Source organism: Bufo gargarizans, unplaced genomic scaffold (genome assembly GCF_014858855.1).
Source record: "Bufo gargarizans isolate SCDJY-AF-19 unplaced genomic scaffold, ASM1485885v1 original_scaffold_1484_pilon, whole genome shotgun sequence".
Classification (NCBI taxonomy): Eukaryota; Metazoa; Chordata; class Amphibia; order Anura; family Bufonidae; genus Bufo; species Bufo gargarizans.
The window spans coordinates 496-18,693 of record NW_025334380.1 but is presented as its reverse complement, the minus strand read 5'-3'; the positions used below and the strand labels follow the sequence as shown (position 1 = coordinate 18,693).

The window sequence follows — 18,198 nt, the reverse complement described above, 5'->3', positions numbered from 1 at the left end:
GTGTCATCATCCCACGTACATATCAGATCACATGTTATAATCCTGTGTATATATCATCAGATCACGTGTCATCATCCCATGTACATATCATCAGATCACGTGTCATCATCCCGTGTACATATCAGATCACGTGTCATCATCCCGTGTACATATCATCAGATCACGTGTTATCATCCCGTGTACATATCAGATCACATGTTATCATCCCATGTACATATCATCAGATCACGTGTTATCATCCCGTGTACATATCATCAGATCACGTGTCATCATCCCATGTACATATCAGATCACGTGTTATCATCCCATATACATATCATCAGATCATGTTCTATCATCCCACGTACATATCAGATCACATGTTATCATCCCATGTATATATCATCAGTTCACGTGTCATCATCCTAGGTACATATCATCAGATCATGCTATCCTCCCGTGCACATACATCTCCTGTCGCCTTCTCTTTTTAGTGCTGAACTTCTTCTTGGACAGCAGCTGTGGATTTCCTCGGGATCGGCTGGTGGTCAGTAAGGATCGCAGGGCTGTGCGCAGTGTACCCGGGGTGCCCATGCTCTTTGCTGCGGATCGGTTAATGACGAGCTGTCATGTGTCCATGGAGCTGGTTCTGGGGGACGTGGCCATCACACAGGGACGATACTACTGGGAGTGTTCTGTGGACCCCAGTTCCTACGTGGTGAAAGTGGGAGTAGGACAGGAGAGTAAGCTGCAGGACCTTTTCCAGATGCCCCAGGATGTGGTTAGTCCTAGGTAAGAGTCCTTAGAGGTGAACCTGTGCATCCAGCGCTGCTGTGGTAGTGGTCGCTGTGTCCAGTGCTGCTGTGGTAGTGTTCAGTGTTTCCAGTGCTGTTGTGGTCGGCATGTCTGTAAAGGATGTCCTGACACCCCGCCCGGGTACCTCCGTTGATGGATACTCCCAGTGCTTCCCGAGGACTCCAAGCACTTCTCTCAACACCAATACCACCACAGAAGCTAGAAGTAATAGCCAGAGGAGTATACAGCATATAGCAATCCCCACACACATGAGACGAGGCTCTATGTTGAATGTAAAATAGGAACCTTTTAATGGGTGTTATTTCTCAGCCTTTTATGCAGGTCTCCTAGCAAGGGACACTCCCCCTGGGGCCCTTGTAGAAGACTGTGACAGTTTATATATTAGCCAATCACATGCATTTACAGTATTGACACCTTCCTAGCAATTGTACACAAAACCCCCTTCCCTCTGCCTTAATGAGACGCAATTAACTAACACACTGGCATTGTCTGAGACGCAATTAACTAACACCCTGGCATTGTCTGAGACGCAATTAACTAACACACTGGCATTGTCCGAGACGCAATTAACTAACACCCTGGCATTGTCCGAGACGCAATTAATGAACTCACTGGCATTGTCTGAGACGCAATTAACGAACTCACTGGCATTGTCTGAGACGCAATTAACTAACACACTGGCATTGTCTGAGACGCAATTAACTAACAACCTGGCATTGTCTGAGACGCAATTAACTAACACACTGGCATTGTCTGAGATGCAATTAACTAACACACTGGCATTGTCTGAGACGCAATTAACTAACACCCTGGCATTGTCTGAGACGCAATTAACTAACACCCTGGCATTGTCTGAGACGCAATTAACTAACACACTGGCATTGTCTGAGACGCAATTAACTAACACACTGGCATTGTCCGAGACGCAATTAACTAACACCCTGGCATTGTCTGAGACGCAATTAATGAACTCACTGGCATTGTCTGAGACGCAATTAACTAACAACCTGGCATTGTCTGAGACGCAATTAATGAACTCACTGGCATTGTCTGAGACGCAATTAACTAACACACTGGCATTGTCTGAGACGCAATTAACTAACACACTGGCATTGTCTGAGACGCAATTAATGAACTCACTGGCATTGTCCGAGACGCAATTAACTAACACACTGGCATTGTCTGAGACGCAATCAACAAAATACAATTACCAAGCATAATGGGCTAACTTAATCAGTCACAGACAGAACACACACATTTTTCCCAAAACACAGAAAACACCTCAAAACCCCACATATCCCTATAATGTATCTGGGTGAACAACATCTCCAAAAATCACCCAGATCTGAGCAGGGGTTCCCGAATTCCATGGAAGTCACCTTTGGCCGGCCGCAAGCTTGGCTTTCCTGCCCACAACAGTTCCACAGATTTAAGCTGTGCGGCCGGTCTGTCTTCTCCTTCAAAGTTAGTATGAGCCATAATCCTGGGACAAGAGGCTGGCAAACAGGCTCCTCCAAAACCCAGTAGCGAGGTTGGTTTCGCCACAGTGTCAAGTGCTGATTTAGTAATAGTCAACGTGTCCATTGTTGCTGTGGTGGTGATCCGCAAGTCTAGTACTGTTGCGGTAGCGGTCACTGTGCGGCCAGTACTGTTGTGGTAGCGGTCACTGGGCATCCAGTACTGACATGAAAGCGGTCACTGTGTGTCCAGTACTTACGAGGTAGCGGTCACTGTGCATTCAGTAGTGTCGCAGTATCAGTCATTGTGCATCCAGTATTGTCATGGTAGCGGTCACTGTGCATCCAGTACTGTCGCCGTAGAGGTCACTGTGCGTCCAGTACTGTTGCGGTCACTGTGCATCCACTACTGTTGCAGTAGCGATCGGTGTGCGTCCAGTACTGTCACAGTAGCGGTCAGTGCGCGTCCAGTACTGTCACAGTAGCGGTCACTATGCATTCAGCACTGTAGCAGTAGCGGTCAGTGTGCATCCACTACTGTTGCATTAGCGGTCTGTGCATGTCCAGTACTGTTGCAGTAGCGGCCTGTGCGCGTCCAGTACTGTTGCAGTAGCGGCCAGTGTGCGTCCAGTACTGTTGCAGTAGCGGCCAGTGTGCGTCCAGTACTGTTGCAGTAGCGGTCAGTGCGCGTCCAGTACTGTTGCAGTAGCGGTCAGTGCGCGTCCAGTACTGTTGCAGTAGCGGTCACTATGTATTCAGCACTGTAGCAGTAGCGGTCAGTGTGCATCCACTACTGTTGCATTAGCGGTCTGTGCATGTCCAGTACTGTTGCAGTAGCGGCCTGTGCGCGTCCAGTACTGTTGCAGTAGCGGCCAGTGCGCGTCCAGTACTGTTGCAGTAGCGGTCAGTGCGCGTCCAGTACTGTTGCAGTAGCGGTCAGTGCGCGTCCAGTACTGTTGCAGTAGCGGTCAGTGCGCGTCCAGTACTGTTGCAGTAGCGGTCAGTGCGCGTCCAGTACTGTTGCAGTAGCGGTCAGTGCGCGTCCAGTACTGTTGCAGTAGCGGTCAGTGCGCGTCCAGTACTGTTGCAGTAGCGGTCAGTGCGCGTCCAGTACTGTTGCAGTAGCGGTCAGTGCGCGTCCAGTACTGTTGCAGTAGCGGTCAGTGCGCGTCCAGTACTGTTGCAGTAGCGGTCAGTGCGCGTCCAGTACTGTTGCAGTAGCGGTCAGTGTGCGTCCAGTACTGTTGCAGTAGCGGTCAGTGTGCGTCCAGTACTGTTGCAGTAGCGGTCAGTGTGCGTCCAGTACTGTTGCAGTAGCGGTCAGTGTGCGTCCAGTACTGTTGCAGTAGCGGTCAGTGTGCGTCCAGTACTGTTGCAGTAGCGGTCAGTGTGCGTCCAGTACTGTTGCAGTAGCGGTCAGTGTGCGTCCAGTACTGTTGCAGTAGCGGTCAGTGTGCGTCCAGTACTGTTGCAGTAGCGGTCAGTGTGCGTCCAGTACTGTTGCAGTAACGGTCAGTGTGCGTCCAGTACTGTTGCAGTAACGGTCAGTGTGCGTCCAGTACTGTTGCAGTAGCGGTCAGTGTGCGTCCAGTACTGTTGCAGTAACGGTCAGTGTGCGTCCAGTACTGTTGCAGTAGCGGTCAGTGTGCGTCCAGTACTGTTGCAGTAGCGGTCAGTGTGCGTCCAGTACTGTTGCAGTAGCGGTCAGTGTGCGTCCAGTACTGTTGCAGTAGCGGTCAGTGTGCGTCCAGTACTGTTGCAGTAGCGGTCAGTGTGCGTCCAGTACTGTTGCAGTAGCGGTCAGTGTGCGTCCAGTACTGTTGCAGTAGCGGTCAGTGTGCGTCCAGTACTGTTGCAGTAGCGGTCAGTGTGTGACCAGATCACTTTGCTCAGCTTTTTCTCCTTCTCCAGTAGGTATGATCCAGACAGTGGCCATGACTCGGGGGCAGAAGATGCGACTATGGACATGTCTCCGTCCTTCTGCTTCCTGACCATTGGGATGGGGAAGATCCTGCAGCCTCATGGCACGACCCCCACCTCCCGGGACCCCTCCGGCTGCACGGTTCCTCTTCCCCCGCGGCTAGGCGTGTGCCTGGACTATGAGAAGGGCAGTGTGGGATTCTTTGACGCGGTGTCGCACCGCAGCCTGTGGGAGGGCAGCGTGGACTGCTCCGGAGCGGTGTGTCCCGCCTTCTGCTTCATTGGAGGGGGCGCCCTGCAGCTCCAGGAGATGGTGTCCATCAAACACGAGCGCAGGGTCACCATAAGGGGCTTCACCAAAGCGGAGTGAAGGTGGCCGGACATGGTGGACTGCAGAGTCCTGTCACCGCCGCCGGTCTCCTCCTCCTCTCTCCACCCGGGCTGGACCCACCGTCTCCTCCCCACCCCAGCAGGGGGCATCTGTCCGCGCACACTACAACTTCTCGGCACCACTTTTTATGCACTTTTCTTAGCGTCCATCTTCCTTTTTGTACATGTGGACCTCCGAAGACAACACGAGATGCACAGAACACGCATGAACACACGCATGTACACAGAGCTGCCAAGGCCTCTGCATGCTCCTGTCTGTGAGGGGTTAACCAGGCGTCCACCTTCAGTGTTAACCCTTCATGAGTGTCTGAAGGGTGCGGAGGAGATCACCACCCGCTGAGCAGGGGCGGGGCCAGCCAAAGTCACTGCTTACATAGTCTGATACCAATAAAGAAGGAGAAAGAGGAACTGCAGCAGCCTGGTTATTACCCTGCAGGGGCCACAGCGTCACAGTGATGTCACAGTACAGGGATAATGCACACAGTGATGTCACAGTACAGGGATAATGCACACAGTGATGTCACAGTACAGGGATAATACACACAGTGATGTCACAGTACAGGGATAATGCACACAGTGATGTCACAGTACAGGGATAATACACACAGTGATGTCACAGTACAGGGATAATGCACACAGTGATGTCACAGCACAGGGATAATGCACACAGTGATGTCACAGCACAGAGATAATACACACAGTGATGTCACAGCACAGGGATAATGCACACAGTGATGTCACAGCACAGGGATAATGCACACAGTGATGTCACAGCACAGGGATAATGCACACAGTGATGTCACAGCACAGGGATAATGCACACAGTGATGTCACAGCACAGGGATAATACACACAGTGATGTCACAGCACAGGGATAATACACACAGTGATGTCACAGCACAGGGATAATACACACAGTGATGTCACAGCACAGGGATAATACACACAGTGATGTCACAGCACAGGGATAATACACACAGTGATGTCACAGCACAGGGATAATACACACAGTGATGTCACAGCACAGGGATAATACACACAGTGATGTCACAGCACAGGGATAATACACACAGTGATGTCACAGCACAGGGATAATACACACAGTGATGTCACAGCACAGGGATAATGCACACAGTGATGTCACAGCACAGAGATAATGCACACAGTGATGTCACAGCACAGGGATAATGCACACAGTGATGTCACAGCACAGGGATAATGCACACAGTGATGTCACAGCACAGGGATAATGCACACAGTGATGTCACAGCACAGAGATAATGCACACAGTGATGTCACAGCACAGGGATAATACACACAGTGATGTCACAGTACAGGGATAATACACACAGTGATGTCACAGTACAGAGATAATACACACAGTGATGTCACAGTACAGAGATAATACACACAGTGATGTCACAGTACAGAGATAATACACACAGTGATGTCACAGTACAGAGATAATACACACAGTGATGTCACAGTACAGAGATAATACACACAGTGATGTCACAGTACAGAGATAATAAACACAGTGATGTCACAGTACAGGGATAATAAACACAGTGATGTCACAGTACAGAGATAATACACACAGTGATGTCACAGTACAGGGATAATGCACACAGTGATGTCACAGTACAGAGATAATACACACAGTGATGTCACAGCACAGAGATAATAAACAGTGATGTCACAGTACAGAGATAATACACACAGTGATGTCACAGCACAGAGATAATACACACAGTGATGTCACAGTACAGGGATAATACACACAGTGATGTCACAGTACAGGGATAATACACACAGTGATGTCACAGTACAGGGATAATACACACAGTGATGTCACAGCACAGAGATAATAAACACAGTGATGTCACAGTACAGGGATAATACACACAGTGATGTCACAGTACAGCGATAATACACACAGTGATGTCACAGTACAGGGATAATACACACAGTGATGTCACAGTACAGGGATAATACACACAGTGATGTCACAGTACAGGGATAATACACACAGTGATGTCACAGTACAGAGATAATACACACAGTGATGTCACAGTACAGGGATAATACACACAGTGACGTCACAGTACAGGGATAATACACACAGTGATGTCACAGTACAGGGATAATACACACAGTGATGTCACAGTACAGAGATAATAAACACAGTGATGTCACAGTACAGAGATAATAAACACAGTGATGTCACAGTACAGAGATAATAAACACAGTGATGTCACAGTACAGAGATACTACACACAGTGATGTCACAGTACAGAGATAATACACACAGTGATGTCACAGTACAGAGATAATACAAACAGTGATGTCACAGTACAGAGATAATACACACAGTGATGTCACAGTACAGGGATAATACACACAGTGATGTCACAGTACAGGGATAATACACACAGTGATGTCACAGTACAGAGATAATACACACAGTGATGTCACAGTACAGAGATAATACACACAGTGATGTCACAGTACAGGGATAATACACACAGTGATGTCACAGTACAGAGATAATAAACACAGTGATGTCACAGTACAGGGATAATACACAGTATCACACAGGATAAGATTAGATACACAGCTCAGCAGACAGTATCACACAGGATAGGATTAGATACACAGCTCAGCAGACAGTATCACACAGGATAGGATTAGATACACGGCTCAGCAGACAGTATCACACAGGATAGGATTAGATACACAGCTCAGCAGACAGTATCACACAGGATAGGATTAGATACACAGCTCAGCAGACAGTATCACACAGGAGAGGATTAGATACACCGCTCAGCAGACTGTATTACACAGGACAGGATTAGATACATTCAGGTGTGGCAGGTTTGGACTTGTGCTGTATCTCAGGTGACCACCAGGGGGCTGTAGCTGCAGTGTGTTGTGGTCTGACCACTGCTCTCTGGTATCAGCCGGTTCAGGATGCTGCCTGGGGTGATGGGCCTCCTGCCCCGGGTGTGTGATCATCTGTCACCGGGAATCGTTTCTCCACCTCCAGGAATAAGCAGAACAGTTCTATGTAAATCCTTCCTAACTGGAGCGTGACGGAAGTTCCTGGGCCTAATCCACCATAATCCAGTGGGTGCTGCCCCGCCTAGTTCTCTTGAAACCAACCTGCCAGCATCAAGTGTGAGATACACAATGTCCTCTCACTCTACGATGCCCAACTGCCCCTGTATGCCAGCACAGACATAGCTGAGCTCGGGTGGTTGTGAGGTCCTCTGAAGTGGTGGTTCCTCTGGTGTCATCATAGGTGGTTGTTGGTGCTTCTGAGAAGCTGGGACATCATGGGTGGTTATTGGGGCATCTGAGAAGCTGGGACATCATGGGTGGTTATTGGGGCCTCTGAGAAGCTGGGACATCATAGGTGGTTGTTGGTGCTTCTGAGAAGCTGGGTCATCATGGGTGGTTATTGGGGCCTCTGAGATGCTGGGTCATCATGGGTGGTGTAGGGGATTAGCTCTTTTCCAGGGGTTGCAAACACACGCTTCTTCACAGACACCAGGATTTAGGGGCCAAACTGTGCTTTATTGTGGCACACGGCATAAAGAAAAACACACAAAGCCAAAATAAAATACCTTGCCCGTCTGGGCCCTATCTAAACACATAGGTTTCCCTGACTCACCTAAAGCGTAGCACAGTTCACACCCGTGATGAGATGCGGCTTTCCCAGCCCGACCTCCAGCAGCCTCCAGGCTGCTCCCACACCAGGGTCTCTTGGGGGATAGTGGTCTCTCAGCCTGTCCACCCTCAGACCACACAGAACCACTCCAGCCTTCTGTGTGCAAGTCCCCCAAAGTCCAGGCTATTGCATAGCCTCGTGGCCCCTCAGCCTGGCTTATCTGAGACCACACTGACAGAGCCTCACCAGGCCTCTGTCTGCACACTCTCCAGAGTGAGACACACCCAAGATCTGGTAGCAGGATTAAATAGGATCCCTGGACATGAGCATGCCCTAAGTCCCGGACCGGAGCCTGGGGAAAACACTTCAATGTTCACATTGCTACAGTGGTTATTGGGGCCTCTGAGAAGCTGGGTCATCATGTGTGGTTATTGGGGCATCTGAGATGCTGGGTCATCATGTGTGGTTATTGGGGCATCTGAGATGCTGGGTCATCATGTGTGGTTATTGGGGCATCTGAGATGCTGGGTCATCATGGGTGGTTATTGGGGCATCTGAGATGTGGGTCATCATGGGTGGTTATTAGGGCCTCTGAGATGTGGGTCATCATGGGTGGTTATTGGGGTATCTGAGATGTGGGTCATCATGGGTGGTTATTAGGGCCTCTGAGATGTGGGTCATCATGGGTGGTTATTGGGGCCTCTGAGATGTGGGTCATCATGTGTGGTTATTGGGGCATCTGAGATGCTGGGTCATCATGGGTGGTTATTGGAGCCTCTGAGATGCTGGGTCATCATGGGTGGTTATTGGGCCCTCGGAGAAGCTGGGTCATCATGGGTGGTTATTGGGGCATCTGAGATGCTGGGTCATCATGGGTGGTTATTAGGGCCTCTGAGATGTGGGTCATCATGGGTGGTTATTGGGGCATCTGAGATGTGGGTCATCATGGGTGGTTATTAGGGCCTCTGAGATGTGGGTCATCATGGGTGGTTATTGGGGCCTCTGAGATGTGGGTCATCATGGGTGGTTATTGGGGCATCTGAGATGTGGGTCATCATGGGTGGTTATTGGGGCATCTGAGATGTGGGTCATCATGGGTAGTTATTGGGGCCTCTGAGAAGCTGGGTCATCATGGGTGGTTATTGGGGCATCTGAGATGTGGGTCATCATGGCTGGTTATTGGGGCCTCTGAGATGCTGGGTCATCATGTGTGGTTATTGGGGCATCTGAGATGTGGGTCATCATGGGTGGTTATTGGGGCATCTGAGATGCTGGGTCATCATGTGTGGTTATTGGGGCATCTGAGATGTGGGTCATCATGGGTGGTTATTGGGGCCTCTGAGATGCTGGGTCATCATGTGTAGTTATTAGGGCCTCTGAGATGCTGGGTCATCATGTGTGGTTATTGGGGCATCTGAGATGTGGGTCATCATGGGTGGCTATTGGGGCCTCTGAGATGCTGGGTCATCATGTGTGGTTATTGGGGCATCTGAGATGTGGGTCATCATGTGTGGTTATTGGGGCATCTGAGATGCTGGGTCATCATGTGTGGTTATTGGGGCCTCTGAGATGCTGGGTCATCATGGGTGGTTATTGGGACCTCAGAGAAGCTGGGTCATCATGGGTGGTTATTGGGGCATCTGAGATGTGGTTCATCATGGGTGGTTATTAGGGCCTCTGAGATGTGGGTCATCATGGGTGGTTATTGGGGCCTCTGAGATGTGGGTCATCATGGGTAGTTATTGGGGCCTCTGAGAAGCTGGGTCATCATGGGTGGTTATTGGGGCATCTGAGATGTGGGTCATCAAGGGTGGTTATTGGGGCATCTGAGATGTGGGTCATCATGGGTGGTTATTGGGGCATCTGAGATGTGGGTCATCATGGGTAGTTATTGGGGCCTCTGAGAAGCTGGGTTATCATGGGTGGTTATTGGGGCATCTGAGATGTGGGTCATCATGGGTGGTTATTGGGACATCTGAGATGTGGGTCATCATGGGTGGTTATTGGGGCATCTGAGATGTGGGTCATCATGGGTGGTTATTGGGGCATCTGAGATGTGGGTCATCATGGGTAGTTATTGGGGCCTCTGAGAAGCTGGGTCATCATGGGTGGTTATTGGGGCATCTGAGATGTGGGTCATCATGGGTGGTTATTGGGGCCTCTGAGATGCTGGGTCATCATGTGTGGTTATTGGGGCATCTGAGATGTGGGTTATCATGGGTGGTTATTGGGACCTCAGAGAAGCTGGGTCATCATGTGTGGTTATTGGGGCATCTGAGATGTGGGTCATCATGGGTGGTTATTAGGGCCTCTGAGATGTGGGTCATCATGGGTGGTTATTGGGGCCTCTGAGATGTGGGTCATCATGGGTAGTTATTGGGGCCTTTGAGAAGCTGGGTCATCATGGGTGGTTATTGGGGCATCTGAGATGTGGGTCATCAAGGGTGGTTATTGGGGCATCTGAGATGTGGGTCATCATGGGTGGTTATTGGGGCATCTGAGATGTGGGTCATCATGGGTAGTTATTGGGGCCTCTGAGAAGCTGGGTCATCATGGGGTGTTATGTGGGGCATCTGAGATGTGGGTCATCATGGGTGGTTATTGGGGCATCTGAGATGTGGGTCATCATGGGTAGTTATTGGGGCCTCTGAGAAGCTGGGTCTCAGGGGTGGTTTATTGGGGCATCTGAGATGTGGGTCATCATGGGTGGTTATTGGGGCCTCTGAGATGCTGGGTCATCATGTGTGGTTATTGGGGCATCTGAGATGTGGGTTATCATGGGTGGTTATTGGGACCTCAGAGAAGCTGGGTCATCATGTGTGGTTATTGGGGCATCTGAGATGTGGGTCATCATGGGTGGCTATTAGGGCCTCTGAGATGTGGGTCATCATGGGTGGTTATTGGGGCCTCTGAGATGCTGGGTCATCATGTGTGGTTATTGGGGCATCTGAGATGTGGGTCATCATGTGTGGTTATTGGGGCATCTGAGATGTGGGTCATCATGGGTGGTTATTGGGGCCTCTGAGATGCTGGGTCATCATGTGTAGTTATTAGGGCCTCTGAGATGCTGGGTCATCATGGGTGAACATAGACATCTAGTCATCTCCTGGGAGTCACAGATGTGTTCATCTCTGGAATTTCTTCCTGCTTTGAACGTAGCAGAGTCCAATCCTGTCCAAACAGCACAATCCGTGAGCAAATAGTGAGACGACCAAGCGCTGGGCTTGTGTGGTATGTACACCTGCTGTCGGAAAGATGCCCCGTCCAAACGCTCGGCAATGCTACTGTGTATATAGGCCAAATACCACCACACAGTGCCCATGTAATACCACCACACAGTGTAATATCACCACACAGTGCCCATATAATACCACCACAAACTGCCCATGTAATACCACCACACAGTATAATACCACCACACAATGTAATACCACAACACAGTGCCCATATAATACCACCACACACTGCCTATGTAATGCCACCACACAATGTAATACCAACACACAGTGCCCATATAATACCACCACACAATGTAATGCCACCACACAGTGCCCATATAATACCACCACACAATGTAATGCCACCACAAAGTGCCTATATAATACCACCACATAGTGTAATACTACTACACAGTGCCCATATAATGCCACCACACAGTGCCCATGTAATACCACCACAACACAGTGCCCATGTAATACCACCCACAGTGCCCATGTAATACTACCACACAGTGCCCATATAATGCCACCACACAGTGCCCATGTAATACCACCACAACACAGTGCCCATGTAATACCACCACACAGTGCCCATGTAATACCACCACACACTGCCCATGTAATGCCACCACACAATGTAATACCAACACACAGTGCACATATAATACCACCACACAATGTAATGCCACCACACAGTGCCCATATAATACCACCACACAATGTAATGCCACCACACAGTGCCTATATAATATCACCACATAGTGTAATATTACCACACAGTGCCCATATAATGCCACCACACAGTGCCTATATAATACCACCACATAGTGTAATACTACCACACAGTGCCCATATAATGCCACCACACAGTGCCTATATAATACCACCACACAATGTAATAGCACCACACAATGCCCATATCATACCACCACACAATGTAATGCCACCACAAAGTGCCTATATAATACCACCACATAGTGTAATACTACCACACAGTGCCCATATAATGCCACCACACAGTGCCCATGTAATACCACCACAACACAGTGCCCATGTAATACCACCACACAGTGCCCATGTAATACTACCACACAGTGCCCATATAATGCCACCACACAGTGCCCATGTAATACCACCACAACACAGTGCCCATGTAATACCACCACACAGTGCCCATGTAATACCACCACACACTGCCCATGTAATGCCACCACACAATGTAATACCAACACACAGTGCCCATATAATACCACCACACAATGTAATGCCACCACACAGTGCCTATATAATACCACCACATAGTGTAATACTACCACACAGTGCCCATATAATGCCACCACACAGTGCCTATATAATACCACCACACAATGTAATAGCACCACACAATGCCCATGTAATACCATCATACAGTGCCTATATAATACCACCACACACTGCCTATATAATAACACCACACAGTGCCCATGTAATACCACCACAACACAGTGCCCATGTAATACCACCACATAATGTAATGCCACCACACAGTGCCCATATAATACCACCACACAATGTAATGCCACCACACAGTGCCTATATAATACCACCACATAGTGTAATACTACCACACAGTGCCCATATAATGCCACCACACAGTGCCTATATAATACCACCACACAATGTAATAGCACCACACAATGCCCATATCATACCACCACAGTGCCCATGTAATACCATCATACAGTGCCTATATAATATCACCACACAGTGCCCATGAAATACTACCACACAATATAATACCACCACACAGTGCCCATATAATACCACCACACAATGTAATACCACCGCACACTGCCCATGTAATACCACCACACAATGCAATACCACCACAGAGTGCCCATATAATACCACCACACAGTGTCCATGTAATACCACCACACAGTGCCCATATAATACCACCACACAGTGTCCATGTAATACCACCACACACTGCCCATGTAATACCACCACACAGTGCCCATATAATACCAACCACACAGTGCCCATATAATACCACCACACAGTGCCCAATATAATACCACCACACAGTGTCCATGTAATACCACCACACAGTGCCCATGTAATACCACCACACAGTGCCCATATAATACCACACACAGTGCCCATATAATACCACCACACAGTGCCCTATAATTACCACCACACACTGCCCATGTAATACCACCACAAAATATAATACCAACACACAGTGTCCATGTATACCACCACACAGTGCCCATGTAATACCACACACAACACTGCCCATGTAATACCACCACAAAATATAATACCAACACACAGTGTCCATGTAATACCACCACACAGTGCCCATGTAATACCACCACACAGTGCCCATGTAATACCACCACACAGTGCCCATATAATACCACCACAAAATATAATACCAACACACAGTGTCCATGTAATACCACCACACAGTGCCCATGTAATACCACCACACACTGCCCATGTAATACCACCACAAAATATAATACCAACACACAGTGTCCATGTAATACCACCACACAGGTGCCCATGTAATACCACCACACACTGGCCCATGTAATACCACCACAAAATATAATACCAACACAACAGTGTCCATGTAATACCACCACACAGTGCCCATGTAATACCAACCACACAGTGCCCATTATACCCATATAATACCACACACAGTGTCCATGTAATACCACCACACAGTGCCCATGTAATACCACCACACAGTGCCCATGTAATACCACCACACAGTGCCCATATAATACCACCACACACTGCCCATGTAATACCACCACACAGTGCCCATGTAATACCACCACAAAATATAATACCAACACACAGTGTCCATGTAATACCACCACACACTGCCCATGTAATACCACCACACAGTGCCCATATAATACCACCACACACTGCCCATGTAATACCACCACACAGTGCCCATGTAATACCACCACACAGTACCCATTTAATACCACCACACAGTGTCCATGTAATACCACCACACAATGTAATACCACCACACAGTGCCCATGTAATACCACCACACAGTGCCCATGTAATACCACCACACAATGAAATACCACCACACAGTGCCCATGTAATACCAACCACACAGTGCCCATATAATACCACCCACACACTGCCATGTAATACCCACCACACAGTGCCCATGTAATACCACCACACAGTGCCCATGTAATACCACCACACAGTGCCCATGTAATACCACCACACAGTGCCCATGTAATACCACCACACAGTGCCCATGTAATACCACCACACAGTGCCCATGTAATACCACCACACAGTGCCCATATAATACCACCACACAGTGCCCATATAATACCACCACACAGTGCCCATGTAATACCACCACACAGTGCCCATATAATACCACCACACAGTGCCCATATAATACCACCACACAGTGCCCATGTAATACCACCACACAGTGCCCATGTAATACCACCACACAGTACCCATTTAATACCACCACACAGTGTCCATGTAATACCACCACACAATGTAATACCACCACACAGTGCCATGTAATACCACCACACAGTGCCCATGTAAAACCACCACACAGTGCCCATTTAATACCACACAGTGTCCATGTAATACCACCACACAATGTAATACCACCACACAGTGCCCATGTAATACCACCACACAGTGCCCATGTAATACCACCACACAATGAAATACCACCACACAGTGCCCATGTAATACCACCACACAGTGCCCATATAATACCACCACACACTGCCCATGTAATACCACCACACAGTGCCCATGTAATACCACCACACAGTGCCCATGTAATACCACCACACAGTGCCCATGTAATACCACCACACAGTGCCCATGTAATACCACCACACAGTGCCCATGTAATACCACCACACAGTGCCCATATAATACCACCACACAGTGCCCATATAATACCACCACACAGTGCCCATGTAATACCACCACACAGTGCCCATGTAATACCACCACACAGGGTTATGCTCTGCGGTCTGTGGATGTACTGGTTTGTAGGCGCTGCGCTGTACGGGGAGCGTTGCGCCATTATAAATACCACCTCCCAGCAGATATTACTGGTAATGATGGGAATTGTTATGTAGAACCTGTGTCAGGGGCCCCTTAAGTGCCCCCAGTCTCCTGGCAATGCCACATCAGGTGTCACTGGGGCCCCTTGTGTGGGTTGGGAGTTAGTGCCGTACAGCTGCCGCTCCCTGGTGTTTATAGAAAATACCAGCCTCTGGCGGGGCACCAACCCTCTGAAGAATGAGGATGTGTGCCGGGCGGAGTGCCAGCTGACGCAGGTCAAGGAGAACTGGGAGCTGAAGAACTGTACTGGGGAAACTGGGACATGCTAGACCCTAAAATGCCTCACATGACCCCTCTGCCCCAGGTATGCCGCCGCTGCCCCCTCTCCCTGGCAGCCCTTATAATACTTCACGCCCGCACACATGCAGCCGCTATCCCCACGTACAGTTACGGCAGATGACTCTTTACTGATACTAGGTGCCCCGAGCGCACAACCTGACCGCTCACAGCTCTGTGTGTGAACAGTCTCCAGAGACAGTGCGACAGTCCGTGGCCCTGTAACCTGATGATCGCACTCCTTCTGCTCCCCTCTTACAGGCCACCGGGGCTGGTACACAGGGTCTGGGACCGCAGCTTGGAGCACTCTTCCCCAGCTCTCTCTCCCCCAACACTCTGCCCAGCTCTCGCTCTCTGCCCCAACACTCTGCCCAGCTCTCTCTCTCTCCCCAACACTCTGCCCAGCTCTCTCTCTGCCCCAACACTCTGCCCAGCTCTCGCTCTCTGCCCAGCTCTCTCTCTCTGCCCCAGTTCTCTGCCCAACTCTCACTCTCTGCCCAGCTCTCTCTGCCCCAGTTCTCTGCCCAACTCTCACTCTCTGCCCAGCTCTCTCTTTCTGCCCCAGTTCTCTGCCCAGCTCTCACTCTCTGCCCAGCTCTTGCTCTCTGCCCAGCTCTCGCTCTCTGCCCAGCTCTCGCTCTCTGTCCCAACTCTCTAAGCTCTATCCGAGCTCTTACTCTCTGTTTCAGCTCTCTGCCCAGCTCTCTTGCTCTATTATACCAGCTCTCGCTCTCTGCCCAGCTCTCATGCTCTGCCCCAGCTCTCGCTCTCTGCCCAGCTCCCACACTCTGCCCCAGCTTTTGCTCTCTGTCCCAGCTCTCACTCTCTGCCCCAGCTCTCGCTCTCTATCGAAGCTCTCTGCCTAGCGCTCACCCTTTGCCCCAGTTCTCTGCCCAGCTCTCTAGCTCTATCTGAGCTCTTGCTCTTTGTCTCAGCTCTCTGCCCAGCTCTCTCGCTCTTTCCCAGCTCTGACCCTCTGCCCAGCTCTCTCGCTCTATCCCAGCTCTCTCTGCCCAGCTCTCATGCTCTACCCCAGCTCTCACCCTCTGCCCAGCTCTCTCGCTCTATCCTAGCTCTCACCCTCTGCCCACCTCTCTGTCACCACCAGACATCTGAGAAGCTCTGACAGACATCTAGAACCTCCTGCTTGAGCTTCCTTTTGTTTTGCTTTTGTTTTCTCATCTCGTTAGCCTCTCTCAGCTGTCATGTAGTTGCACTGATTGCATCCCTTTAAATCCCTTCCCATACTGCATCACTTTGCGGTTTATATTGCTTCCTGGAGTGTGTGCATGCTGGATGCTACTACTGAGTCTTCTACAGATAAGTTTTGTTCATTATTTGTGTTTTCCTGTTTGCTGGATCCCAGGTGACCCTGACTCCCTCCGTATCTAGTGTAGGGAGCTGGTGGTCGTGTCCCCTCACTATTATAGGGTGTTCAGGTGTTATACAGTCGAGGTACGAGGATATGCGATCATCTACCATTGGGATTTTTGCATAGGCTGAGCAGTTAGGGAGAGAGCCAGGTCTGATGCAGGGCTCTCCCTTTGGTTCCTTAGTTTTGGATCCAGTCAGTCGGATCTTCATTTTGTGTTTTCTAGTTTTCTGTACACCTTCCGTGACACTCTCTCGCTCTATCCCAGCTCTCTGCCCCAGCTCTCGCTCTCTGACCAAGCTCGCGCTCTCTGCCCCAGCTCTCACTCTGTGCCCCAGCTCTTGCCCTCTGCCGAGCTCTCACCCTCTGCCCAGCTCTCATGCTCTGCCCCCACTCTTGCCCTCTACCCCAGCTCTCGCCCTCTGCCCCAGCCCTCATGCTCTGCCCCAGCCCTCGCTTTCTGCCCCAGCGCTTGCCTTCTGCCCCAGTGCTCGCCCTCTACCCCAGCTCTCTTGCTCTATCCCAGCTCTTGCCCTCTGCCCCAGCCCTCATGCTCTGCCCCAGCCCTCGCTCTCTGCCCCAGCTCTAGCTCTCTGACTAAGCTCTCATGCTCTGCCCCCGCTCTTGCCCTCTACCCCAGCTCTCGCCCTCTTCCCCACCCCTTATGCTCTGCCCAGATCTCTCTCTCTCTGCCCAACTCTCGCTCTCTGACCCAGGTCTCACTCTCTGACCCAGGTCTCACTCTCTGACCCAGGTCTCACTCTCTGACCCAGGTCTCACTCTCTGACCCAGCTCTCGCACTCTGCCCAGCTCTCGCCCTCTGTCCCAGCCCTCGCTCTTTATCCCAGTTCTCTGTCCCAGCTCTCACTCTCTGTCCCAGCTCTCGCTCTACCCCAGCTCTTTCCCTCTGCCTATCTCTCATGCTTTGCCCCAGCTCTCGCCTTCTGCCCCAGCTTTCGCCCT

At 50.0% G+C, this 18,198-nt stretch overlaps 1 protein-coding gene across 2 annotated transcripts in view; it reads left to right on the top strand.

Annotated features, from left to right (window-relative positions):
- The window catches only part of TRIM46 (tripartite motif containing 46), a 30,785-nt gene extending 25,871 nt beyond the window's left edge, over positions 1 to 4,914 (top strand). The window contains exons 9-10 of one of the 2 annotated variants that reach the window (XM_044274117.1): positions 474 to 771; positions 4,167 to 4,914. In XM_044274117.1, the coding sequence (XP_044130052.1) occupies positions 474 to 771; positions 4,167 to 4,542 (674 nt within the window). In that variant the 3' untranslated portion in view covers positions 4,543 to 4,914. Of the gene's footprint in view, positions 1 to 473; positions 772 to 4,163 lie in introns of both variants that reach the window. The other variant, XM_044274116.1, reaches the window with a different exon arrangement.
- The last annotated feature ends 13,284 nt before the right edge of the window (positions 4,915 to 18,198 follow it).